General features: G+C 43.9%; 1 protein-coding gene across 1 annotated transcript in view; it reads left to right on the top strand.

Moving 5' to 3' along the window:
- GLCE (glucuronic acid epimerase) overlaps positions 1–26120 on the top strand; it is a 39286-nt gene extending 13166 nt beyond the window's left edge. The window contains exons 2-4 of the mRNA XM_009280404.2: positions 14982–15544; positions 19334–19579; positions 22258–26120. Coding sequence (XP_009278679.1) covers positions 14995–15544; positions 19334–19579; positions 22258–23282 — 1821 coding nt within the window. The 5' untranslated portion in view covers positions 14982–14994 and the 3' untranslated portion in view covers positions 23283–26120. The remainder of the gene's footprint in view (positions 1–14981; positions 15545–19333; positions 19580–22257) is intronic.
- The last annotated feature ends 1832 nt before the right edge of the window (positions 26121–27952 follow it).

The following is a 27952-nucleotide window of genomic DNA, read 5'->3' as shown; positions in this document are numbered from 1 at the left end:
TGCTCCCCTGGCCCCTTCTCCCCCCCCCGGGTGGAGCAGCCACTCGTGCACAGCGTCTGTCCTTGCCTTGCCTGTGAAAATGCTGCGTGTTAATCTGATGCAACTCAGTGTTGCTGCTCTTGGTCAAATAACACACACCACTGGGACTTGTTCCTGGTGAGATGGGATTGCTTCTTAGGCTTGTTTGTGTTTGATTTAAAAAGTGTAGGTTAAAATAATGGATAAAATACTCCTGTCTACAAATACTAGAAGAACTGAGATTCTGACACTAAAAATACTGGGGTAGAATGCTTGTAAAATGTGAATTTATTTTTCAAGCAGGGATAGGCATAAAAAAGTCACAAAAATGAAGAATTTGGCACTACAGTAGAATTTTTATGTCTGGTATTTCCTGCTGTCTTTAAGAATGAAGTCTGTTGTTTGCTCCAACTGGCAAAACTATTTAAACTTAGTTGTGGCCTTCCCAAACAGAGCTGGAGAATAGATAGGCACATGGTATCCCCCAGCCGGGTCCCTGCGTTTGATCTCTGATCCTGCATTGTGGCTGTGGTCCCCCTGAATAAGAAGTCTGAAGATTTTACAATTCTGTTTCTTACAAAGAAAAGCTGTCTTGACTGATCAACTTCAAATTATATTTTGTTTGCTAGAATTTTAAAGCTACAAATCCTGCCAAGCCTGTGTTAGGTTCTGTTTCGGACATACAAGTCTATAATAATTGTAGGTATGCATCCCAGTTTTGTTGGAAGTGAAGAACCGAAGGAATCTCGAAAATCAGCAGAACACAGGAGCCATGGACAAAAATATTCCATCTCTCCCTGTGCAACAGTTCTTTGCACTTTGCTGACCTGTGTCTCCTCCTGAAGAGAGAAATCTTCTCTGAAAACGCTTTATCTCTTCTCAGCAGTCGTTATGACATTTCCTTTCACTGGTAATTTTTTTTTTTGTCTATTGGGTGTTTAATAGTAATCATCTCCTGTACTTAAAAATAAATAATTCACTGTCATAGCTATACAGAATAATTCACGGCCAAAGCAGTTTACTGTCAGGTAGCTTTCAGCATGTTTTTACATCACTTCTAATTTTATTCTGCTCTCCTTTTTCATCAACTCTTCTAAGGAGCTGAAAAGTAGGATGATAAAAGGTAAAATAAAAGGATATCTCTATCTTATGCCTTATTACATGCCTATATGCATTCATGGGCTGTATTCTAAAAAATGGAATTCAAGTTACTGTTGTGCCTTATGTAAAAGCTAGCTCAGCCTTTGTGGTGAACTTCAATAAAACCAGGATTTGTATGTTATCTTGGTCTCCCCAGTACCCAGCACTGCTGCCTCTGAGTAATCTCTGGCGTGCTGAATACGAAAAAATCTAGAACCAGAAGGTTTCCAAACACATTTGTCAGGGTTAATGCCAGAGTCTAAACATAAACTCTGCTGGGACAGACTGTTATTTGGAGAATGAAGTGCCAGACAGAGCTTGATTTGAAGGATTAGGAGAAGGAAACACAGCACCTCTCCCCAGAAATAGATGTTTCGTGGATCGGAGACCCCGCTGCTGGGTGTTTGCTCTTCTGCCTTGACCCTGTTCCCCGTTATCTACAGCTTGGTCCCTGGCTACCTGGTGCGTATATTTTCATGTACGGATCCTTAGAAAGCGGTAGTTCAGAAGCGGGGCCGTGCACAGGCACTGCTTTATTTCAGCATCAGATGTTCCTGGTGCCTGTCCGCGTGGGCTTACGCAGCCAGGATGTGTCTAAGCCAGGCTGTGGAACCTGGAGGTGGCCGTCACTGAGGTCTCTGCCCTCCCTATTCGTTGTTCAAACCAGCATGTATGGAAAACTTTATGCTTTATGTTGCTGCTTAGCTTGTGTTTACCAATACTGAGGTTCAGCCACTACTAATACATTACATGATGTACTTTGAGGAAAAGTATTTTCAGTGTTTTCTTCTAAGTGAACACTATGAGAAAATACCCATGAAAGCAATTATAATCAAAGCTTCAAAACTTCCTGGCAAAATCCCTTTAATAAAGTTTTTAAGTGACGTTGCTTATTGTTGCCCAGGTCATTCTCTTTAGAAATATTTAGTTGAAGCCGCAAAATTTCTTTGAAACCTTTAATTCTGCAGTTGAGTAACTACCATCAGTAACTCCTTCCCAGAGAACCATCTGTACAGAGTGCCAGGGTTTGCTAAGCTAGAAAAATGAGGCATTTTTAGCCAGTTCCTCTAACTTAAAACAGTTTTTATTTATTTCTCTGCTGTAAGCAATGTTACTTCCTTAACCTCTGCTTTTTGCATAGTGAAAGAAAAAGCCAATGAAACTGTACCTTCAGAAAAATGTAAGAGTACAGTTGTGAATGGTTTATGCCAGTAAGAAACTGTAAACATCAGTGAACCAAAACTTGGGGGGTTTGGGGCTTTCCAGAGACTTGAGCTTTCAGGGGAGCACTTAGAAGCAGAGCATGAGGGAACTGCTAATGCATTTACTGCTGTGACAGTGGCTCTTGCGGCGCTGGCACGTGTATCCATCGCTTCCTGGAAGATAAGTCATGATTAACTGCAGAAATTACATGAAGCTGGCTAGTGATTGCCAAACAAAAACATGCTCTTGTGAAGATGATGTACCATATCTTCAAAGTTCATCTGCTTGATAGGAACTGTGTGTGATTTTTAGGGCGAGGTGTGCGTACTCTCCAAAGTCTCGTGCCTGCGCCTTTTAAATGGTGGCAGTGTTCAGACTAGGAGGGTTCTTCTATTTTTATTTGAAGGCTGCATGCGAGCAGGCACGCCAAATACTTGCCAGCTGTCCAAGTTGTAATTTGGAGCACACTTTGTATTGAATTCTTGTCGGCGTTGTAATGAGTTGGCAGCAGAAGTGCCTGCATCTCTGTCCGCGAAACCCTGTCAGGAAAGAAAACACCGCTTCATCTTTCCCACTAAAATGCACGTTGCGTATCAGGCTGCTTAATGGTAGGAAGAAAACTATGATGTTCCAAATAATCAGGATTTCTTAGTGGAAACTCCTAGAGGGAACCTGGTAGGGAAGAAATGAAAAGCACAAAGCGAACTTGGGGCTTTCTGGGCAGTGAGAAGAGTCAACAGGTCTAATGCTGTCAGGGTCACTGAGCTGTGCTGTCTTTGTTGGCACCGGGGTAAAAGATTTTCCTTTTCTGTTCATGTAAAAGGTCTCCCAGAGCATATGCTAAGAGCAAAACAGATAAACACATTTTTTCAGAATGAAGGAAGCTCATGCTGCTTTGGCTGCTCAATACTTACAGCCATTATTTCCCAATTCATGAGGAAAGCAAAGGAGACAGAGAGCTCAACTGCGAGCTGGCTCGGTGTCATGCCTGGGTGACGGTGTCATGTCATTTGGTGAAAGAATTTAGTTGCAGAATGTAGTTGCTAATGTGCACATAACTGCAGGAGGCAACTTTCAAGCATTTCTGATAAGCCAGTAAAATGTAAAGTGATAGTGAAAAATCTCATTTTGATCCTAGGTTACATGTTCACTTTCCATTAATTTCCAGGGAAAACACATCCGCTTGTGAAATCGGCAGAAGCGATGCTCTGCACCAGCAGCCAAGCAGCTCCTCGGGTCTGGCAGAGAGGGGTTTTTTTGATGTTGCCCTCTCTTTTCAAAAATGAGGGAAACCAAGCTTCAGGCTTTGCATTTTAGTTCATCCAATGTATGTTTTCAACAGACACAGGCAAGCAGTAAGAGACCCAGATGACTTCCCGCAACTGGATCGGGGTAGCCATGTGTGACATGCAAAACTTGTCCTGAAGCAGGCAATAATATCAGGCTGGGTAAAAGGAGACATGGCTCTTTTGTTTTGTTAAAGCTGCTTTGTTAAGCACAGGGTTGATGCTGTTATTTAAGTTCTGTTGCTATAAGCCATAGACATGCTAAGGTACATAACCTCATGATGCATGGCTAGATGCTTTGTCCCGCGTTGTTGTGGTCTGTGCACCTCAAACACTGACTTTTTTTGTATGATTTATAAATCCTGTATCTGTGGCTTGAAAAGCAGGGTTTTTTTTTCCTCTAAAAGACCCTCCAAACTTTACTCCAGGTGTGTAAGGTTGATAGCTGTTCACTATGCCATGAAAAGGGAAGCAGGAGGGGAAAACTCTGCTTTTTTTTGTCTTGCCAACCTTAAAGATGTACGTGCATAATGTTGAGCTGCAGAAAGGGATTTCCAAAGTGGATATGTTCTGACTTGTTACGGCTAAATAGACCATGAGTTATGAGGCTTATCTCCTCTCTAGTGGCATGATCAAAATTTAAATTACTGCCGCTGTACTGGACCAGTCCTTGCATTAAAGGAATTTGGCTTTACGTGCTGGCCTCCAGCAGAAAGCTCAGATCTGAGTAATGAGTTTCCAGACAGCTGTGCGGCTGGAGTGGCAGAGACTTCAGCTGGGCGCTCCTGTCCCCTCTGTCCCCCATGGCACGTACACTGGGACACCTGCGCCTTCAGTTCCATACCGGGCTGAACATTATCCATCTACTTAGAAAGCGTGTGCTATGTTACTGTTTAAATGTGTTATCTTTCTTTTCCTTATAATTTGACTATTCCTTGACTGTGGCTTAAATGTAAAATAACTTCCCACCTTTAAGAAAAAGGTTATAATGATTTAACCAGCTGGCAGGTACCGCAGGCTTTCCGTCAGCAAAGTTGTCTTAGGATATAAATCAGCATATCAATCCATTAGAGATAGTGCTGCCAAAAACATGTGTGTTCTTTATATGTTAGCACATTTTCACAATTATTTTGCGTAACAGAGCTGGTACGTGGGTGTTTGGGGATATGATGTGTTGTGAGGATCACAGCTGTAATTGTAGCTGTTAAACATTCTGTATCACACTCATTCCAATAAGCAGTTAAAGTAACTTTTGGACAAAAATAACTTCTGAGCTCAAATGCTTATATTTTGGGAAAGGCAAATAGTTGCAGTGAAAACCATAGTGCTGTTCAGCGAGAGCAGGTACGCACGCTTCCATAACACTCGTATGCAAGAGAACTGCTGCCAGAGCAGAGTGGGGATGGGGATTTATATTCATTTACAATTTTGCCGCTCTCCGTCATCAGTATAAAATGCTTCTCTTTTTTAATAAGTCAGTAACAAATAGGAGCTGACACGATAATGTAATAGTTGCCAGTGCTGATGATTAAATGTGACCTGTATGGAGACTGCGGGACTGGAGAAGCTGGTAATGGAGATACCATGGAGGCTGTTTTTAAGGACAAAAATGGTGTTAATCAAGGTATTTCACTTAGGTAAAAACATGTGGCTAATTAATGTAAATAATTGGTCAAATTACACTCTTACGAACCTTTCAGATTACTTGTACTCGTTGCAGCTGAGGATTCGAGTAGTTTGAATGCTTCGTGTGCGAGCTGGCTCACTGTCCTCCCTGGTGCCACTGTGTTACCCTTCTTGGATGGGGGGACTGAAGCATCACCCCTGGGTGCCCAGCTCCCGGGGGCCCACCAGCTACTGTGGGAGGGGGAGACGGGAGCTTAGGGAGAGTGAGGAGTGAGGAAGGACGTGTGCTCGCTCTTACTTTCTTGATGTGAAGTCTGCTTTTTCTTCAGGCCTGTGATCAGATGCCTCATTATGAGGAAGTTACTAATGATCCAGAGGAACAAAGCAATCCAATTGCTTGTTCTTGCCAGGCAGGCTGCACCGTGGGATGGAGTAGATGATGTGTCTGTGTCCACAAAGTAGCAAATGCTGCCTGCAGTTGCCTTATTTAGATGGTTTTTGCTTCCTCTGAATGATTAACCCACAGTGAGACCTTTCCTGACAGTCCACTCCCTGTTTGGTTTGTTGTTGTGTTTTTACTTTATGAAGACAAATAGTTGGAATGACGTATTTTACATTGTTCTAGGAAGGCAATAATGTGTTGCTGAGCAGAAAAACTAGCAGCTCTAACGCCTGTGCCTGGCAGTGCCAGCAGGGCACATACCTGTGCCAGCTCCTGTAAGTTAAACACAGTTGGCAGTTGCAGTTATTTTTCCCCGTAGGTCCCAGGATCTCTGTAAAGCAGAACCGACAGTTCAGTTACTGCTGGAAGTTGCTAAACCTCACCCGGGTCTCTGGGCTTGTTCGGCGGGAGCTCCTCAGCCCCCGACCCGATCCCCGCAGAAGCCTGAGACAATGGCTGCATATGCTGCCCTGCTTCCCCTCCCAGCTGGCGTTTCCTCAGCGGTCCGGATAGTCTTCAGAAAGGTATAGCTAATTGAAAAGCAATTTGAGCTGAATGTGGTAGCAGCGGCATCCAGGAGAGGCCAGTCACGGCCGTAGCTAGTGCTGTCCAGAGTACTGCTACGGAAAGGGACTGGGGTGCTGTAAAACCAGCGATGTGACGGGCTCTCTGTTCCTGCCTGAAGACAGAGCCCAGCTCCCTGAAAAAAATATTGTGAGGCTCCTCCTGAGACTCTTGTTACAGCCCTTAGTGCTGCTGTCTTGAGACTTGCTTGGGCATTGCTTTCTAAGGCTAAACGTAAGGGAGACTGATGAAATGGTTTCATCTTTTGCTTCATTAACCTGTGTAGTAACAATATAGTACTTGATAGCTTGGAAAGAGGCAGTGTAATGCCTCTGTAAGCAGCAGCTAGATTTTGGAGTTGTTTGTGCCATTAGTGAGGGGTTTAATAGCTTAATCCATCTGGAAAGCAAGTAGATTTATTAGGCTGTACAATAAATGGGCTCATAATTACAGCAGCAGCCCCTGCTAACTGGTTTTCCTGATGTGGCATAAAAGTATGATATACAAGTAACTTCATCTTCAAAGTTTTGTGGTGATATTCTGTACTAGCTTTACTAGACAAACAAAGGCACCTTGATAGTCTCTTTGGTGCCTGAGAGCCTTTGCAGTGGCTGGGACTGGCCAGCTGGTCCAAATGCATACGGGCTGAGCAGTTGTGCAAAGAAATACAGATAAACCATAGTGCAATGCAGGCCAAGGGAACACCCTTCTAGCATCTTAGAAAAAAATATTTTTTTCTATCTAGTTTAGACTACAATTACTCTTTGAGCTATACTAGAATTTTTTTAAAATTAATGCGGGCTGATGAATGCTTTTCAAAGCGTGCAGCATATGCAGGAATTGAGAAAGAAGACCAGTGTTTGCTTTGTAGGACCAACGTAAACAGATCTTGTGTTTTCTATTGACTATGTCGACGCACCTTCTTAGAGCTGTGAGTCTTATTGTGGATTCTCAGAAAAGTCGAGGTTGCAGGGGACGTCTGGAGATCATCTAGCCCCACCTCCTGTCGAAAGCAGGGCTTAGACTAGGTTATCCAGGGCCTTGTCGAGTCTTGAAGCAACTTGTCCACTTCATTGCAATGAAGTGTGCAAGTTTTCTCCAATTTTACAATTTTTTTTTTCCAATTTTAGATCATAAAACATTCCTGATTGCATGACAGTCAAAGGCTTATGAGTCACTAAAATCCTGCTCTTGCGTGGGGAAGTAGTTTGCTGTAACATGTGTTAACTGTCTTGCGTGCAGAGAAACGTATGTCTATCCAGCGGGCAGGAGAAGATGGCTGTCCCGCGGGGGAGTGGGGCGAGGGCGGGGTGCAGTCACTCCCTACAGTGTGTCAAGGCAGCAGCTAAACCTCTTTGAAAACCTTGCAAATTGTGTAGCTGCATGGATAGCAGCACTGATTGCGCCCCATGCTGGAATTAGATGTAAATCTCAGTTTCTAATAAGAAATGATAACATCAGTATTCTTAGAAAAGGACTTTGACTTTTTGAATTAACTATTATATAGCCACAGACTTTGATGCTTAATAATAGATACATTGATACAAATAAAACTGTATTAGGCTCTAATTGGACTGGAAAACTGTAGGGTAAGCTGCTGGATACGGCTTCTTCACTTTATATTTTAGATCCTCTCTGTCTAATCATCCACAGATGGAGCACTGAAAGCAGTGAGGATTAGATAGTAAATCTGTGCTAAGGAGCCAGTGGAGAGGCTGGTAATCTAGATTCTGTTATGGTAGATACATTCGTTTCTGTTTGTATAGTCTTGTAATTTTGTAGCACTTAAGGAAAAAACAAGCAATCTTGACAATGCACTAAGTATTAAAATACTAACTGAATATAGGCTCTGTGCAAATCAAGTATAAATAAAATACTAGAAGCTAGGCTTGTCTGTTGAAAGCAGCTTGCCCAGGTTAGCATTCTGATAAATTGTACGTATTGCCAGTATATTTTTAATGGTTTTCCTCAATGTGTAACACCTGCAGGTCCAGTGTTTTGCAGAACAGTGCTAGTTTGTATGCATAGTGGGGAAGCAAATGCATAACGAAGCAGATGATAGGAAGTCAGTCCAAGGAGCCAACACGAGCAGATTGAGGACGCAGGTAAAACATGTTTGGGAAATGCGGAGCTGTCAGGAAGTTAGATGATTCATAAGTATCACATTTCAAGGCATAAGTAAGCTTTGGCAAAGGATCTGAAATTTTGATGTCATTACAATAATCAAAAAGAATTTTCCACAGTTACTGAAAACAATTCCTGAGTTCTTTGTTTTTTCTGTTATATAACATTGCAATGACTAGCCTAAATAGTATTTTGCTGTGTAATAAACAGGAAATGGGGAAAAAATTCTGACTGAGGTTTGTGTGTAACTGAGTATAACTTTTAGGTCTGGGTATATATTGAAGTTCTAGTCCTGTTGCTTTATTTTGTTAAATTGTATGGTGTATCTTTTCTTTAAATACTGAATTTAACGTATCTCAGATTGGCAGTCACTGTTCAGGGTTTTTTTTCTCTGTACTAAATAGCTTAGTCTGGCATAGAAGCTTCAAAGTAAATAGGTAGCTTATCGCTATTCAGCAGAAATCCCTGGTCTTAAGTAAAAATACTGTCTGTCTTCCTACCGAGCAGACACAGAGCTGGTGTGTTAGACTATTTGGAGACCTCCGAGTCTCAGCGGGCAACATACTTTTGATTATTGTTTAAATGCAGAGACTTTAAATGCAAATGCTTTAACTTGCTGCCAACCGACGTGTTCTTGGGGAATGTACTTTGTGATGTGGTTTCTTGAGTCCTTACTCAGTTATTTGTTCAGAAAGACGTCTAGTATTTTTAACCAGCTCAAAACACTTTGTGCTCTTTGCTCGTGTGAGTAGGGCGGTTGCAGAACCGTGGAAGTCGGGCTCTTGCTGCACGTGATGCATTCTCCGGGGCTTTTAATCCGAGTTAAATGCGAGTCATCTCTGTTGGTTGGAGAATCATTGATCTGGTTTATTAAAAGCTGATCCATGCAGTGTGAGCAAAAAAAAATGACAGCGCTGAAGTAGCCACCGGCAGCTTGTATCGTGTGCTTATCTGAAAGCACAGCTTGTATCTGTGTCACCCAGGTGAAATGGGCATAATGGTTAAAAATAAATAGAAGCACGTGGCCAGCAGCCGTATTCCTGTCTGCATTCATCCTTCTGTCACTGTCACCGCAGTGTCACCGGTAACCTGCACAGATGGGACCTTTGGGAGCTGTGAGAAAGCTTTAAATAATTCTCACCTCTAGCCTGGGTAAAATGCATCAGCCCTTATGTGAAGTATTGTGTCCAGTGACGCTGTTTTAATAATCTTTCTTTTTTAACTCTGAATGCCAGTGAGACTTGAAAAACACCTGACGATGTGTTTTTTCAGAAGGGCCCTGGGCAGCAGGACCATACCACTGCTTCGGGGTCCTCCTCGCAGCAGAGTTTTCCTGTTCCACTTGAAATACATTTAGGTTGTGGAAGCCCAGACCCTCGGTGCAAGCGCTGGAGATAAAATGCTCTCGTGGGCAGATGGGCAGCAGCAGCACTGAAATCTCGCCCCTCTGCAAAAACTAAATCTCACTTTCTGAAACAAGATTGGGTTGGTAAGTCTGAGGATTGCTGCAGGTTACTTGCTTCTACACCACGTGGTTTAAAATGAATTCACCACATCACATCAATTAACACTGGGAAAGTGGAAGTGCTTTTTGGAGTACATCCTCCCTTTCCCCGCTCCCGGGAGGCACAGACAGTGCTTCCTGGCCTGGGGAGCTGCATCTTCCCACCTAGAAAACACCCCAAGGTCTTCCTGTGCTTATCGCTTACAAACACAACCGTGCACAAAATGACCACAGCATTGCCTGCTGGATTTACAAATGGCCTAAATCGATGGTGATACCCAGGAGAGAAGCCTCCCGTGTTCATCCTGGGCTTTGAAGCTGAGCAATGACGAGTGAAGCACCGGGATGGTTTCTATGCCAAGTGTTTCTGCCTGGGACTTGGTGCCCATCCTCTTCTCCGCCTGCCCGTCACACCCTGTTCTCCCACAAAGCATGTCCAGCGATTCTGTTGCTGGTTTTATGAGCTTTCAGCAGGAAAAGAAATTGCATTTTGCTCTTGTGGAAGGGCCATGAAAAGGCAAACTACGTAACAGGAATTGGAAGTTAATTATTTTATCTCTGTTTTGAAAATACAATATGAAAATGAATTTGTCTTAAATGCATCCATCTCCGCTGCGCTTGTGAAGGAGCGCAGGGGATCAAACCTATTCCTGCTCACACTGAAGTAAGCTACAAATGAGGAAGATCCAAGAGCAGCACTGCTTTTTGGGGCTGGGAGGACAACATGCAAGCAGAGACCTGCTAAAACAGCTTAAATAGGGAATGGCTGATCTTTCAGGAAAAAGCCCTTCAATAAAAACCTCACAAGTTACCCAGAAGCAGCGGGGATCTTCCTTTTCCGAGGAACTGCGGCTTCTTTGCTTCACCTTTTTGTAGGGTTTGCTGGAGAAGTTACTGTTCTCCTAGTTTCTAGATTTTATTCTTTTTTTTGCTTTTCCTTTTTTCTTCCAGAGATGTTCAGACTTAATACCAGGGCTGTCCTGTTTCCTGGATGTTTGGTATTTTATGTAGAGCACAGTGATGGTGGAGGAGAGGCATCTTCGTTCCCGTGCTTGAAATTTTGCTCTGTTGTCTCAGGATTTTCAAAAAGCAAAAGTCCTCTTACTGGTTTTTGACAGTAAATACAATCGTTGTTAGACTGTATAAAATGCAGTATTTTATAATGCCAAAGGATAGTTTAATGTTGATAATATAAACTTTTAAAAAATAAAGCTGAAGGATGGAAGTTAATGAAATGTCAGTGGTCAGATGGGTTCAAGAAAAGGCTCTGATGTTCAGTTAAAATTAGGTTTAGCTTAAGATCTTTGGTAGCTGCAGGTAGTGTGAATATAAATAGCACTACAGAAAAGTCAGAAGGATTCAGTGGACACGTCTGTGCCTGGAAGTGTTGTATCAATCTCATGATTTGCTGCAATGGAAAATTTATCTCTAACAGAGGAGGATGTGATATAGCATCTGCTGTAATTTAACATTTTCAGATTAACACTCCTGTGTAACTCCCACTGAGATATCTTAAAGAAGCTAGAACAGTTTATTGAAATAGCTATATTTTAATGGTTCTTGGAAAACCAAAGAAATGCTAAACATCATGGTAGTTCTCCAGTTAATTCCCACACCTGGAAGGGAGTGAAGTGATGAACTGGAGAACTACTGTTTGGGCTGATGCTGGTGTTGATCAAAAGGAAATGGTCAAGTCATTGCTCACTGAAAAAGAATGTGTGTGTGTGTGTACACGCGCGCGCGCACACACACACTTTCCCCTCGAGTACACAGAAACCTGACAATAGTCTGGACTTCAGAGAAATTCTTACTTTTAATACATTCAACACAGTTTTGCAGATCAAGAAAACCTGTCTTACAAGGGACTTCCTAAGAGAGAAAGACATATATATTTTTAGAATGCAAATAACTTGGTTTTATGTAAGAACTGAGTACCAGAACTGAATCTGTCATTCTCAGATACGCAACTGGGACTGTGGATTCCTAATTAACAGCATGGAATACCAAGATTTGTCCTTTTTCCAGGCATCATTAATAAAGCAGTGGTAGCAAGATTTTATTTTTATTTAACCCAGTTGTTCTTTATATTAAAAACAGTGTTTCAGAAGCCTTGGCACCTCACTAGAATTGGCAAAATGAGTTTCTCTAATTGCATCCCTGTTTTGGGATACAGTTGAAACTAGTTGTTCACTCTCTAAGAAATGCTATTTCATTGCATTTTAATTAGAATTTATATAATGATTTGTACAGCAACTATGTAAGCGTAAACAGTGTAAAACTAAACAAGTATTAATTTCTAGATTATTTGCATTGTTGCTGTAGGCCAGTGCGGGTGTCGGTCCCAGCTGTAAATAACAGCAGTGCATCGCTCTGCTGCAGCCATTTCTGTAGCTCGCAGTAGTAATTCAGCATAGGAGTTAAAGGAATTTTAGCCAGACTTCTGAGAAGTATTTGCCCTTTAAAACCTGTAGCTCCAGCATTAGTTGAGGGATAAAGATCAACTTTTATGATGAACAGCCTGCGCCTTCAAATTTAGGTGGGAGATGATTCGGTGCGTAGCCTTAGAGAGGCTAGGTATGTCATCCTGCAAAATGAGGAGAAAACAAACGTGGGTCTCGTGGATATATTATTCAGACCTTAAAACTACTTACCCGTGTTGTACTCCTTAAATCTTTTAAGCATGGTATGATGAAATCCTTTTCATAAAAGCAGCAAGGAAATAAACCAATTTAACACAGTCCCTTTGTGGGTTTAAATTACCTCTTTCTACTGTTGAAATTCTGAATTTTTTTTTCTGCAGTTGAATAAAAATCCATCTATCCATTTAACATGTAATAAGCCTCTCTCCTGTACTGATATTTCTAGATTTTTTTTTCGGTGACTGGTGTGACTTAATGCGGTGGTTCTCTGAAAATACTCCACTTTTCTTTCTGAGTCCCCTTCAGTTCATTTATAGTTCATAAAAACTAAGTATTCCAGCAGCGTTGCCGGGAAGCCGCAGATGCGGCTGGACCTGACCTGCAGCATCTCCTGCTCTTCCCTGGAGCTGCAAGGCGAGCATAGGAAATGCTTTGTGCTGCTCCTAATTCTCTACTGTCCAAGGCAGCAGAACCCAAATAAAATAAAAGCTGTCTATAATGGCATAGCCAGGACCTTTTCGCAGCTATGGCGTCTGTTTAAAACCATGGAGTAATGGGCATGGGGTAATAGGGATGTAAAAAGTGCGGTGATGGTGTTTCCCCTTCCCTCTCTTCCCATCCCCTGGTAATCCAGATGGCTTAATTAATTTTGAGTTTTATAGGTAGGGGTGAAGTGTGTCAGAAATGTCGTTCCCTATTTAAAAGTGAATTATCCCTTTGTGTAAAAGGAGCAGAGCATATTTGTTGAGGTCATCCTGAAAGCATCATCACTAAAAATTATCTGCTGATGCAGAAAATTGGATTTATTCTTATGCTAGCATTTCCATAAAAATACAATTATATATAAATTTATGTTCTCTAAAAGCTTGTAGTAAACTGGGCTTTCAGAAAATAAGACACTTACCTTTTAAAGTCCAGTTTTAAATGACCAGATGGTGCTTACAGTATGGAAGCATAAAACTGGTGAGAGATAATTGATTATTTCAATTTAAAAAGGGGGGATGGAACTCGAGGTGAAACTCCTTTTAATTGCTGTATGGTTAACTCCTGCATATCAGCAGAGCATCTGCAATATCTACAGCTGTCTCTGGAGGACCTTGTTGAAATCGCCGCTGGCCAGGTCCGGCACCGCTGGACCATCCTGGCACGTCTGGGGCTGCACGAGCCCCCTGGCTCAGCTGCCGAGCGGCCCCCAGGATGTCAGACGGGGCTGCATTTAAGCAAAGCATTTAAAACTCAACTCAGCGGCTCTGATACTGTGGCTTACTAGGGAAGCGAAATTAAACTTCTGTTTAATAAGGATTTTATGAAGTGTATCTTAAATATTCCTGCGCATTTGAAAAATGCGCATGTCATTTGTTTGAAGGACTTCATTCCTCAGCAAAAGTAGGGTCTTCTGAGCAAATGTGCTTAGATCAATTCAGCTTCTGGATTTATTTCCATGCTGCTCAGCCTTGCTCCTTTCCAGGGCTGTAACAGTGGTGTTGGAACACGCTTCATGCAGCAGGAGGTTTATCTTGCAGAAAAAAAATAAAAGAAAATCCCGAGAGAGGGTTTACATACTTTCTGCCTCCTCCTGGGGGATTGGGACATGTGAGCCCCCGAGCGCGTCCGTGGAGGTCCTGTCCCCGGGGGCAGTCCCGTACTTTCCCAGTTCCTCCTTCACTTCTTCAGGAGGCTCCTGGCTCAGGGCCACTGGTACCGTCCCTGCCAGGGCTCTGGCTGTAAAGTCCTCCGTTACCAGCCCGCTTGCTCCTCTTTGTACACGTTATTGTTTTAAAAGTGCATTTGAGGTGCGGTAATGTTAAGAATCGATGCAGCCTTGAATGCTGAGTTTTCATCTCGGAAAGTGTTTATAGTTTGTGCTTTTAAAAAAAAGGCAAAAATAGCCATCTGTTTTTATGTAGATATCTCAGTGATTTCAGCTGTGTGAACTGCGGATATTTCTAGGCTTCAGGTTTTGATTGTAGGGCTGTTTTGTTGGAAATCCCTCTTCCATGGTGCTGGGTAGGTGGCGGTTATATTCTGCTGAGGATTTCTCTTCCTTCTGTGCGCCAAGGCCGGTGAGAGTTTGTTCGCTGATTCCCGGTGGTTGCTGAGCGTCTCATTAACATCAAGCTTTTCATTTAGAAGCAGTTGCCCTGCGATCGCTGCTCTTTCTTTGCGTCCTTTGCATTTGGTGAAACAACGTGTTGTCGCAGGCAGGAGGTGAATCATGACTTGGTACATTTGATCTCGTTGCTTATGGAGAGCTGGAAAAACCTGAATTCTCTTCTAGGTGCCCCCACCTGTCCCCTTCCCACCAAACACCATCATGGTGTGCGTCTGACGATGCTCCCACCGGACAGGCTCTACCAGGGCTCCGAATTAGCAGAACCAACAGCTCCGGCTTTAAGCACCGCCACTTGAAAAGCTCTCCCCTCTCTGTTTTGCAGGTATGGTGTGAATATGCGTTGCTTGGCAGCTCGGGTCAACTACAAGACTCTGATCATCATCTGTGCCCTCTTCACCCTGGTGACAGTCCTGCTCTGGAACCGATGCTCCTCCGACAGAGCCGGCCCGTTCCCCCGCAGCCTCGCCAGCCCCGAACGCCGAGCCGCCGCCGCCGCCTCTGAGAGCGACCTGGCCCGGCAGCAGAGCGAGGAGGCATCGCCCCAGGAGCAGCAGAAGGCTCCTCCCGTCGCGGGAGGCTTCAATGGCAACAAAGCCCCGGGGCTGAAGTACGAGGAGATTGACTGTCTGATCAATGATGAGCACACCGTTAAAGGGAGGAGGGAAGGCAACGAGGTCTTCCTGCCGTTCAGCTGGGTAGAGAAATACTTTGAGGTTTATGGGAAAATTGCTCAGTACGATGGTTATGACAGGTTTGAATTCTCTCATAGCTACTCCAAAGTATACACACAGCGAGCACCTTACCACCCCGACGGGGTCTTCATGTCCTTCGAGGGCTACAACGTAGAGGTTCGAGACAGAGTGAAGTGCATAAGTGGTGTTGAAGGTTTGTGTCGAGTATTTTTATTTTTTTTTAATAGTTGAAATGCTTCTTAAAATTTGCTGCCATCATTTGAGATGCAAAGTGATCTTAATTTTGTCATGATAGACTCGATAAAAAAACCTTTCAGAAATCGTGCACATTCTCCGCTTCGTGCCAAGTTTTCCCAGCTCCCGTCCTGCATCCTGGGGGTTGGACTAGATGACATTTAAAGGTCCCTTCCAACCCAAGCTATTCTATGATCTCTGGTTTTACTGGTTGCAGCAAACTCCAGAGGTGCCGGGACGCTTCTCTTACAGTGCTGCTGTCGGGTTTTGGCATTGTTGTTGACACTTGTCATATCTGTCAGGGAGCCACAGTTATTTTAAAATCTAAAATTAAAAAAAAAAGCCTGGCCCTGCTGTCTGAGGAGGCTCCCGCTTCCCTGCGGGCACAGAGATACAGCCCCACGCTCTGAGCCAAACGGCACTGCCAGCATCTGTGGAACGGCCTGGCCGCTCACGGGCAGCTTAATATTCGGGGTTTTGTCTTCAGGTTTAACAACATCCCGTCTCCTTGCATTGCTGGGGCAGTGCCGGAGATACAGCAGTCGAACCTTCACCGCTGGGCTGCTCCAGAGCAAGCGGGGAGGGTTTTGCTCAGCAGTGTGGGATTAGCTCTTGCCAAAGCTCGTCCTGTGCACAGTCCGGGTAAATCGGCATCACCGCGCTGCCGTGCCCGGGGCAGGCAGGGCATCGCCTCGCCTTGTCCTGCGAACGGTGCTGCTGGCCGCAGCAAGGTGAGGAGGTTTCAGAGGACTGCTGAAGGGTCAAAAAGCTCTCCAGCCATTGAAGCATCTCTGGATAAAGTTAATATACGGTAAATCCTTTCCAACTTGCACTTTTGCTAAACCGTGCAATCAGTAATTAGGACGCAAGGTCTTCCTGCATCTCAGCAAAGATTTGATCACAGAAAATTCTTGTCGGGTTTCATATTAAAAAATCAATGACTTTATAAAACTGTTATGGAATGTGACATTGTGACCCCTCATAAATTAAACACCAACTTTTACTTAATAAAATATATCAATTTTCATGCATCTCGGTGATCGGTGATGCTCTGCTGTGTTGATATGAGCTCTTCCCATGATACGGTCACTGCAGAAAGCTGGCATGTCATGCAATTAATTTGTCTGTAAAGGATTCACATAAACAAATGCATAGGGTATGTCAGTTGTGGGTTTTTTTACGGTTACTCTCACATTTTTATTATTTTTTTAACTCTCATCCTCATTACATCTGCCAAGGAAGGGAAACAGGGCTCTGAAACTCGGGGCTCTCCCAAAGGTGCAAATGGATCCTGGTAGCTACACATCCACGATGTGTGAGCATTGCCCTGCTCAGGGTTTACGTCTGCTGTGAGAGGCTGAGGAGATGGCTCTCCTTTCTAACTGCTACAGTCATTGCTGATTAAATACAGCTTGTGAATATGAATGAGAGCCATGGGTGCTGCTTCTGTTGTTGGGGGGTGGGCTTGGACCTAGGACTTGGAGCCCCACCAGTTTTTGTATGAAATGTGGAAGATGTGTGAGACGCCCCTTGCAACTGGACTCCGCGGTTCTTGTCATGTTTTTTGCGCAAAAAGCTGAAATTCAGTAAGAACTAATTGAGAACCAGGTCAGATTCGGCAGCCTCTTGCCTTGCCAGATGCACGCACAAGGTGCTGTGCGTAGCTGCTCTCTACTTAAACCTCGAGAGACAGTGAGTTTAATGCTCGACAATGTGGTTATTTATCTATAAACCTTGCTTTTCTGCAGCATGTGATTTAAGACCTATCATTATGAAATGTGGTGCCAGAGCCTGGATTTTGTAAAGGCGATAGAGTTATTGGCATCCAGCAAACAGGTCGGGGAAGAGACATGGTTGTAGTTTGTAGGGAAGGTGTTTTAATACTAAAATACGTTCTCAGACAGTTTTAGGCTCTTGCCTTGCGTCATTCCAGCCCCAGAGAGTCTCATATTGCTGCATGATGAAAAAAACCCTCGTGTTATATTTTCACCTTCTCTCTTTCTGCAAGGTTAATGTGTTGTTATGTCCTATGACCTGGAGAATTTAATCTTGTCATCTTGTATAAATTTCAAGTAAAGCTCTTATAGCAGATTTCTTTTTTTGCATCTTTCAGTCTCAATGAATGCACCCTTAACTGAAAATGTTTAGCATTAATAAGCGAGCTGGCTTCCAGGAGTTGAGATAATACATGGTATTTAAATATTTCCTGTGATGTTTTTCTCTTTAGGCAGCAGTAAGCCATCACATCTCCATCAGTAACATTTATTAGTAACACAAAGCACCAAAATATGTATGAAAATGTATCTTTTTACATTAGTTTAAGTAATCTTTTCATTGTACCAGATTTCAGAAGAAATTGGTTTCTGAGCTTGACATTGCCAAGGGGGAAAATCGTGCAAATGCCAACTTGTTTATTCTCATCTTCTTTTCTCTTTTCTTACGTGCATGCAAAGGTTTGCAGTACTAAATATCCTTGGTTTCCTGCATGAGGGTCACAATGATGTATTCCCACTTGGGATTCATATTTAGAGGTTGGGAATTTGTTCCAAATAAAATTCAGGACTTTAGGAGAATCCTGTTTTTATCCGTATCTTAAGTATCGTGTCTTTGCTTGCTTATGGAGGTATGTGTATAAATAAGTCTCCTCCACACAGTTTGTTTCTATTTCCCACGCAGCCGGTGATGCAATAGGCAGTTTACAGCACGAGGGTTTTTCCACCCAAAACTGGAGGCTGCAGCTCCTGGGAGCTGGCGAAGGGCAGGCAGAGGAGAGAGCCTGGAGCTCGGCAGGGTTTTCTGTAGGTGCATCTCTGCTAATGATCGTAACAGAGGGTGGAGGTTTTATATCAAGCACGGCTATGTGACATTGCCTGAGCTCATACAACGGGTTTTGCATGTGAAATCCAATCCATCAGGCTACAGAAGATGTTCTCTGTGATCTTCCTGCTTTGAGTCCTCTAAAGAGGACCCCCTCCAGCGGGGTTCTTCTGGTCAGTGCAGACTTTTAAATCTAAGATCACCCTAACCATAAATGAAGTGTGCTCTCCTGCAAGACAGCCAGCTTTTGGGACAGGGAGTTGTGTGTGGAGGGTTAATCCCAGGGATGGCTGGGCTGGAGCAGTAGCTCTGAAGACAAGGGACAGCTTTGGGTGGAAGAACTGGGGCATATTCTGCTGGTATTGCATGGAGAGCTTGGCTGGTTTCCACAGGCATCACTTCAGACTGTGCTTGTAATACTCTGAGGGGAGCCAAGGTAATTGGAGCAGATTTGTAGATGCTGGGTAAATTGCTCTTTTAGCATCAAATAACTCTTACCAAAATCTGGTAATAACATATACACTAGATTTGCAAAGATTTATGTGGCATTAAAGGGATTGTGTTAGATGTAACATCGTTTGGAGATTTAGTGGTCTCTGGGGTAGGGGGGAAAAATCTGTTAGAGCATTTTAAATGTATTTTAAAACAAGTATGATGCTTCAGTAAACAATTAAATGAGAATGTATGGAAGAACATGATAAGGACTTCTCTGCCACTCAAATCTGCTTAGTTTTGACTAGTCACAGATCTCAGTGTAAATGGGAGCAATTCACTCCTTGAACAGGACTTTCCTCAAGTCTAACTAATGGTGAAACCTAGAGATATTATTTGCTAGAAGTAAAGGAGTGAGGAGGAGGAGCATGCAGGGCTGCAAACACTGTTTTTTTGAAAACGTGCCACTAAAATACTCATTTTTCTTCCTCTCTCATAGGTGTGCCGTTGTCCACGCAGTGGGGACCTCAAGGCTATTTCTACCCCATCCAGATTGCACAGTACGGCTTAAGTCACTACAGTAAAAACCTGACGGAGAAACCACCTCACATCGAGGTGTACGAAACGGCCGAAGAGAAGGACAAAACCAGCAGGTCTGTGGACTGGACGGTGCCGAAAGGCTGTTCTCTGTCCACAGTATCTGATAAAGCCAAGTTCACTAGCGTCAAACAGTTTGTCGCTCCAGGTGGGTTATCCTAAATGCGTGGCAGCTAAGCCACGTCCGTTAATTTGCACAGATGGTATCAGGGGAGCTTTAACTTGCTAGGATTAATGTGTGTTCATTTATCCTGCATGACTTCCCATCCTTAAGATCTCACCTGAGAATGTCATCTTGTTTCTGTACCTCTGGAGTTTTTCTTTTCTTTGGTTTTCTTTCCGTCACTGCTTTTTCAACACTATTTTAATGCAAAAATGGGTGGATGTATGCATGGAGGGCAATGAGAAGCTACAGTCACGTTTCCTGAGCCTTTCAGCTTCTGCCTCAAAATAGAAGCAAAGAAAAAAATGGAACCAGTTGTGAAGCCTGGGAAATAGCGCTGACGTGTGATAAGCAGATGTTGACAGATGATAGATAAGGTCTATTTTCAGCCTGGAGCAAGCGTAGCACGTGCTGCTCTCTGGCTGGACCCGGGATCTCTCTCTTCATTGGGATGCAACTATTTTTGCAAAATCTGAGATCTTAGTTCTGGCTAGCCCAAGTTGCCTTAAACAAGGCAGCAAGAGGGAGCAGCTGCCCACAGGTATTTGCAGAGGACTGTGGGAGGACGGTGAAGATCTGTGGCTGCATACGGGCGCTCTCCTTCACCTGCAGACGTGCAAGATGCATTTTGTTGCCGTCTCTTCAGTTTACTGTGTTCTGTTTTGTACTTAGCAGGGAAATTCATTACTTCATGCGAGAGTTTCCTTTGTGCTAGGACAGGCTCATTAATAAGGACATAATGTATTTTTCCTCAATCAATACCCATTAGAATTAATGAGTCCATTACTTAAAAAGACAATGAAGTAATTTTCAGTTGGCACCTTAGGCCTGGGTCTCCAGGGAAAAAATTGTTGAACACTCTTGTGTCTTTGTAGTAGATAAATACAGGGAGAGGAAAGGCTAAAAGATCTGTTATGTATTCTCTCCTCATCCTTTATTGATGGCAGAGTAATCTGTGGGGCTCGAAGGCCACGGTATGAATCCACTCGTCTTAGATGGCCTTAAGTAATGGATTGATAGGCTCTTAAGGCAGTGCAAACAACAGGCAGCCTTTAGTTCTCCTTCGCCTCTTAAAAGTCTTTTTTTTTGTCTTTTTTTTTTTTTAAAAAGTGGGGGTTTTCTATTTTATTTATAATTCCTTCTATTATAATTCACTTTGTTATCACACAAGCATTTATTTACAAGGAACCATAAAACTTACTTGACAGGAATTGCGAGTGGGATTTTTTTAATTAGATTTTTCATAGCAGCAAAATGTTGTGTAACAAAGCGCTCGGTTTCTTCTCCCAAAGCAGATGCTCATCTCCAGAACTCAAAGGAGTGAAGCTTTTACTTTAAAAGATTGGAAAACATGACATTCAGTCAAAATAATAGGTCCCATACAATAGCACCGTACAGCGCAAGACGTGGAAACGGTCTTGATGCAAAATGCCATAGATTAGTTTGGGAGGTGGGGAAAAGCCTCTGCTATGCAGGGAGAGTGGACCGTAACTCGTTGGTTGCACGTAGAAATATTTATAGGGCATTTCACACATTGAGAAGTAGCAGAAAGGAAACAATTGGCTTGCGCGGGAGAATTTTATTCTATAGAAAGCAGTTAATTTGAGATGACTGTCTTTAAGTGTTTATCATCCCTCTGTGCCTTCAAAGCGACAGGATTTGCACACAGCCTTACAAACTAATTAGCCCTTTGATCTTTTAGTATAGGTTTTTTGGGGAGGAGTTGATTTTACATTTTAAAATCTAGCCTGTGAGAGAACACTGGATTTAATTATCTGGCATTGCCTAGGAGCTTTATTTAATATATTTTTTAATTAAACTGCATTTTGCCAATGGAGAGGTTAATAAATACTTTAACACGTTAGTCTTTCTGTATTCTTTTCTTTTTTCCCCCCATGAAACTAATCAGCGCACTGGTTTTTGGAACTGTCAGGTTGGAAAAGAAAAAAGTCACAGATTTAAATATCGGTCCTGGGGGGATCCTCAATACCTGCTTCTCGGCACTCCCAGCTTTTTTTTGCTGAAAGCGGAGCTTTATGCAGAAATGCGACCGCTCAAGCAGCGCTGCGTTTTTGGTGTCTTTTCTGCCAAGTGAAATTTTCAGTTTGGAACAAAAGGGTGGTTGTTGGTTTTGAATTACAGAAGAGGAAAATCACGGAGCATCTACGTTCTTGCAGCTTGGCTGCTGTGCCCCATCCTGTAGGAAAAGTCCGGCTCTGCCTGTCCTGCATGCTGCCAGCAGGCAGCTGCAGCAGCAGCGAGACCCCCCCGTTGGTGGCCCTTTCCCTTACCCCAGATCCTGCTGCTGTCCGTTGCGCTCCACCATCAATCAGGTACCAGAAGCGTATGATAAAGCCATCGATCCAGCCCCCTGGCTCTTCTGCTCCGCAGTGAAGTGCTGCAGCGTGTTAATGTAAGATGCAAAGAGTTCTCTCCGGTGCTGCGGGAGTCGGCCTTCGCTCACTGATTTACTTTTATCCTTAATTAAATAATATATGATAGTGCACAGAAAGAATGATTGAATTATTGATGGGCTGCCCTAAAAGCTTTTGGATCCTGCCTGGTAAGAGGGCTTACCTCTGGAAGCTGTGCTTCATAGCTTAAACGTTTTGGAGGAACGAGTGCTTTACCACTGAACACAGCTTTTTTTGTTTGTTTTGCAGAAAATACTGAGGGGGTATCTCTGCAGCTTGGGAACACCCGAGATTTTATTATTTCTTTTGATCTCAAATTCGTAACAAACGGGAGCATTTCTGTGGTTCTCGAGACGACGGAGAAGAACCAGCTCTTCACCGTGCACTACGTCTCCAACACCCAGCTCATTGCTTTTAAGGACCGAGACATCTACTACGGCATCGGTCCCAGGACTAGCTGGAGCACCCTCACCCGGGACCTGGTCACCGACCTGCGGAAAGGCGTCGGCCTCTCGAACACGAAAGCCGTGAAGCAGACCAAAATCATGCCCAAGAGAGTGGTGAGGCTGATAGCGAAGGGTAGAGGCTTCCTCGATAACGTCACCATCTCGGCCACCGCTCACATGGCGGCTTTTTTTGCTGCCAGCAGCTGGCTGGTGAGGAACCAGGACGAGAGGGGCGGCTGGCCCATCATGGTGATGAGGAAGCTGGGGGAGGGATTTAAGTCCTTGGACCCAGGCTGGTACTCGGCCATGGCGCAAGGACAGGCCATCTCAACGCTGGTGCGGGCGTACCTGCTGACGAAGGACCACGTGTTCCTCAGCTCGGCTCTGCGGGCAACGGCGCCGTACAAGCTGCCGTCGGAGCAGCGCGGGGTGAAAGCTGTCTTCATGAACCGGCACGACTGGTACGAGGAGTACCCGACCTCACCCAGCTCCTTCGTGCTCAACGGTTTCATGTACTCCTTAATCGGGCTGTATGACTTAAAAGAAACGGCTGGGGAGAAGCTGGGGAAGGAGGCGCGGGTCCTCTACGAGCGGGGCATGGAGTCCCTGAAGGCCATGCTTCCCCTTTATGACACCGGCTCAGGGACCATCTATGACCTTCGGCACTTCATGCTCGGCACCGCTCCCAACCTGGCCCGATGGGACTATCACACTACCCACATCAACCAGCTCCAGCTCCTCAGCACGATAGACGAGTCCCCCATCTTCAAAGAGTTCGTCAAGAGGTGGAAGAGCTATCTGCGAGGCGGCCGGGCAAAGCACAACTAGAGCTTACAACCAAACCCCTCAGTCCTGCTGCCTCGCAGAGGTACAGCTTCAAAGGTTGCATCCTAAATTTTTTATGGACCGTTTCAAAGAAGTGATCCTTAAAACTGATCTCCTGAAATCATTGCATTCCAGTGTGAAAATATTTGGGTCCGATGGGTAGGATTCGGGAACTTCACCTGTCCTTAGTGCTCCACAGCGAAACTAACTGCACAAAGCAAAACCCCTTTGTGCTCCTGAGTTTGGGGACGTTTTTGGTTTTTTTTCCTTTTTGTAGGAAAACATTTGCAGAAGCCATACAGGTCTCTCAAGTCCAGCACTTGCCTGAAAAGTTAGTCTGTGGCCTCTTTTAAAATGGAGTTATATGTGTATATGTTGGAACCGCGTAACAGATCATGTGGTGTAATGCCGTAAATGTGTATTTACTTGTAGCCTGGGTAGTGGACAGTGTATCTTTTTAAAGGCTTTTTTTTAATACGGATTCTTTTCTTGGGATGAAAAATACACAATGTTGTTTTTTTTTTTCAATTCTCTGTATGTAGATCCTTTAGCTGTATGGTTTCTTTACAGACATGTGGATGGAAAACACGCAGACAGCGTGCAGGCTTCAAAGTCACGTCACGTAAGCACAACGCAGTGGGGCTCACGGACCTCACAAAGCCTGCAACCGTGCCACCCCCCTTTTCTAAAGCCAAATTTACCATCGCCCGTCAGGTTTGCTGGTGTCATCTCCTCCCTGGTAGCTGAAATCTCTTGTTGTGGAGCCCGATGTTTTGTACTGTATTTTTTAATTACATCTGAGAGGTTTCTCTAAGCTTTGGCAACTTCATTCTTTGGGAGACTTGAATTCCTGAGTGTGACGTGGAGCTCATTTTGAGTAGCGCACAGGAAATTCAGTTGGAATTAATTAAGGTTTTCCTGTGGTGATTTTAATTTTTAACCTGCTTGAGCATATCAAGCATTTTAAAAATTAAAATTACCCCAGAGGGCTTTCCAGCTCCACCTGTGCTTTAATACCAAGTTTCACCTCTGCCTACTGTCTTACTCATCGTGTACGGGGTCGTTACATCTCCAGCACTGGCTTCTTGGGTGTGCTTTGTCTTCGTGGCTCTGCCAAGCGAGCAAGGTACTCGTGCAATAACCGAACACACGCGTCCGAACCCAAACGCTTTCACTGTACTGTTGTAATGCTGAAGAAACCAGGCAGTTTCTTCTATTTATCAATCCTTTACACCCACCGTTAGCCTGCCTTCTCGGCGTGTAGCTTCCTGCTTGGTCCAGAAGAGTAAAACCAACTGACTGCATCACTAGGTCAGGGGCGTTTAGTTTGGTAGCGCAGCAAGTATCGGGTTATCAGCTCTGTTGAGGCTTGCTGGTGTTTGCTGTGGGGGTCCCAGACTCGAAAGCTCCCGACGTATGCCGGCACGGGAAGGACGTGTATTAGCTTGGGGGTTTTTCCACTGATCCTACTACATGTTGTACATGTAGGTGGGTGCTAAACTTAAGATGATCATACTGAGGACAGAGTTCATTCAAATCACAAAAAGGCTGGGCACAAGGACAATATGCATCTTGATTTTTTTTTTTTCTTTTCTCTACTTTTTGATGCTTTTTGTATTTCTTGCAGATATTTGAAACAACTTTGTAATTACTTGATCTTTGCAAACGCATGCTACGATCATATCAATTAATATGAGAAGTGGATGTCACAGGAGAAATTTCAATACCAAAGGTAGCAGAGGTGAATTTTTTTTTTACGTACATGTGTATACACACACACGCGCGCGCACACACTCAGACATGCAAAACCCAGAAAAATGTGCTTCCTTTACGAACAACTGGTCCTTACTGCAAACACAGAGACATTTTTCTCCTGTTTGTTTCCTCCATCTTTTGCCCATTTTGGATTTGGAGAATCTAGGGAGACTCTCTTTGGGTACTGCTCAAGAGATGGTATCGGTGCCTTATGGAGGCCGCAATTTCCTCTTTTTTTTTTTTAATTAATGCCAGTTGAAAAATTGCAGTGTCACTGATCTTTCAGTGCTTCGTGAGAGTCAGCCCGGCAGCTGTTGGATAGGTGAGCTCAGAAGCATAGGTTGGCCATGCCAACGCCGTCGGTCCTGTCAGACCACCTTATCTTTAACGTCTCCATCGCGTTTTTGTTGGCCTTAGCACACGTGTAAATTAAACCGACCACCATCAGAGGTTGTAGAACCGAAGAGAGTTAAGTGTGGGGGTTTCTCCTGTTATTCTTTTTAATTGAGTTGTGCAGTGGAAGAGGATTGTTGGACATTGGTGCCCATAACTTCACCAAATTCACTTAAGTTGGGTTTTGTATGTTTGTTTTCAGTCTTCAAACTGACAAAGGTCTTTGTCGCTAAGATCTTTTTAATCTTTCCATGAGGCTTCCTGTACATAGACTTCATCGGAACCATAGTGCGCATGGGTATATACAAACCAGTGACACACAAGCACAACTGTACAAGTGTGGCAGTGCTGTTTTTCTCAGCCATCGTGCAAGACATTCACTGAAAGCTGCTATTTTCATTCACCTTGTAATTGTACTTTATTTTTTCTACTTTTTTTTTACATGTGGGATATACACCATGTGTTAAATATGCAATAAATTGTTTACAGGATGCTCTTGTAAAGGGTAGTCCTTTGTAAAGCTGTACAGACTTTGCAGTTTAAGCACAATGTGCACATGTTAGTTTTATATACAGCGAGACATGACTTTTTGCAGAGGGAAAGGTTCTACTATGTTTATATACAAAGTAAATGGATCAACGTTTGTGCTTAATGTAAAGCTGCTTTATAAGACTGTAAAATAAATTTTTTTATCTTAAGACAAACGTGGGGCATTTTCGTTATTTCAGTCGGTACCCTCTGCTCTACGTGTGGTTGCAGATGAGCCCTGGTGAGCAATCGTCTTAGTGGTTCTGAGGTGTCTCCTTTGAGGGAATTTTAGAAGGTTTTTATTCTAAGTAAGATGGCAAACGTTCTTTCTTCAACAGTTAGGAGTTTGCTGATTTGGGATAAGGACCACAGATGTATATTCTCTGTCTGCTCAAGTAAAGCTCACGCAGTATGTTGCTGATGCGAGTTATTTCTGCTAAATGCATCTCATTTTGAGTTCATATGATTTTTGTTAAATAACAATTTTAACTAACTGGTCACTAAAAAATATCCTAACAAAGACGACAGGTGGTCTGCTGAGGTTGCTTATAATGTGCAAGAAATGCACAAGAAATGCGCAAGTCTCTTAACTCCTGTTTTCAGCTAGAAATGTGCAAGTCCTATCAAAATTCCCCCCCAAAATTGGGATTGAGGTCACCTCTGCCTTAGCCGCTCCATGCCTGAAGTGACACTTTCCACCTTGATGCAGAAGTGCCATTAAATCGGGGCTAACTTTCCCTGGTCGACGGAAGGTCGGTGCCTCCTTGGCTGTAAACATGACCTGCACCCAGGATGCCACGTTTGACTTGGTCGTGAATAATTTTGCGTGACTGAAATGCATAGAGCAAATCTTCCGCAGCCAGGCAGAGCTTCAGGACTGCCTCCCAACTGCTTGGGTGAAAATATTGATTTTCATTACTTAGCAGTTTGTTAAAAACGTATGAATTGAAAATAGAAGTGGATTTAAATATGTTGTCTTGGTGATGAATTTGAATGTTTGCTGCTCAGTTTGTGGTGAAAGGAAATACATTTACCATCTGCCTGGAGTGACTGATAACTCCCATGTATGCGTCGCGCTTCCTGAATGTTAAATAGCTGCTTCTATACTTTACTAATCTCTTCCAAAAACGGCAGGAGCTATTTAAACGCCAAGCGCTCAGCGTTTCAGCCTATTAAACAAGGTGGAGTTTGGCAATGGTGAAGTGCAAATGTTGAAAGACACCTTGGCACTCACCGGCTTGAATCTTTAGGACAGTAAATATTTCAAGAGCTCATCTTGTTGAACTTGCCGAGTAGCTCTCGTTGGGTTGAACTGAAGATTAACAGGATGGAGCGCCTTGTGCCACGGTAATAACCACTAACGAGCAGAGGGTGGGAGAGGGGAGCAGAGGGGTTCTGGTCCTGCTCTCGTGGCTGCTCATGCATTTCCCATCTCAGGGAAGAGGAGTACACGTGCCTGCCTTGGTTTGGGAGGGGTCAAACCCTGCCATGCCGCTGGCCTTGAGTGGAGGAGCCGTCCCATGAGCGGCACATGCTCCGGAGCCGGTGCAGGCGAGGGGAGTCTGTCCATCTGCACCCGCCAGGACAGATGGGTCCTGTGCATCTCCTGCCAGCTGCCACAGAAGGCCATTCATTCACGGGGCAGAGGAGTTACTGCTCCTGTCGAGGTGTCACCAAGCCTTTAGACCAGGGAGTTGGTCGACCCTCATGCTGTGAGTACGCCAACAGCACTTTATTTCTCGATGCACTTGGGTGGCCACAGACAACCTGCTGCTGGGGGCTCGCTGTTGCTGTCCCTAAGGAGGCAGTGTGAAATATTTGATGGCTAATTAGAGCAAGGTCAGGCTTCTGGTGCAAAGTTTGGGAAGAAACAAAGAGTATTGGCCCGGCCTCAAGCACTTGAGGTTCTGTTGTTGCCCTCAGCGTGTGCAGATGCTGGTACCAGGTCATGCTCTTGGTGGTGGTGAAGGTGAGGTGTCTCTCTGTTGCTTTTTTTG

This window comes from Aptenodytes forsteri, unplaced genomic scaffold, assembly GCF_000699145.1.
Source record: "Aptenodytes forsteri isolate BGI_AS27 unplaced genomic scaffold, ASM69914v1 Scaffold83, whole genome shotgun sequence".
Classification (NCBI taxonomy): domain Eukaryota; kingdom Metazoa; phylum Chordata; class Aves; order Sphenisciformes; family Spheniscidae; genus Aptenodytes; species Aptenodytes forsteri.
This window is presented reverse-complemented; position numbering and strand designations above follow the sequence as displayed.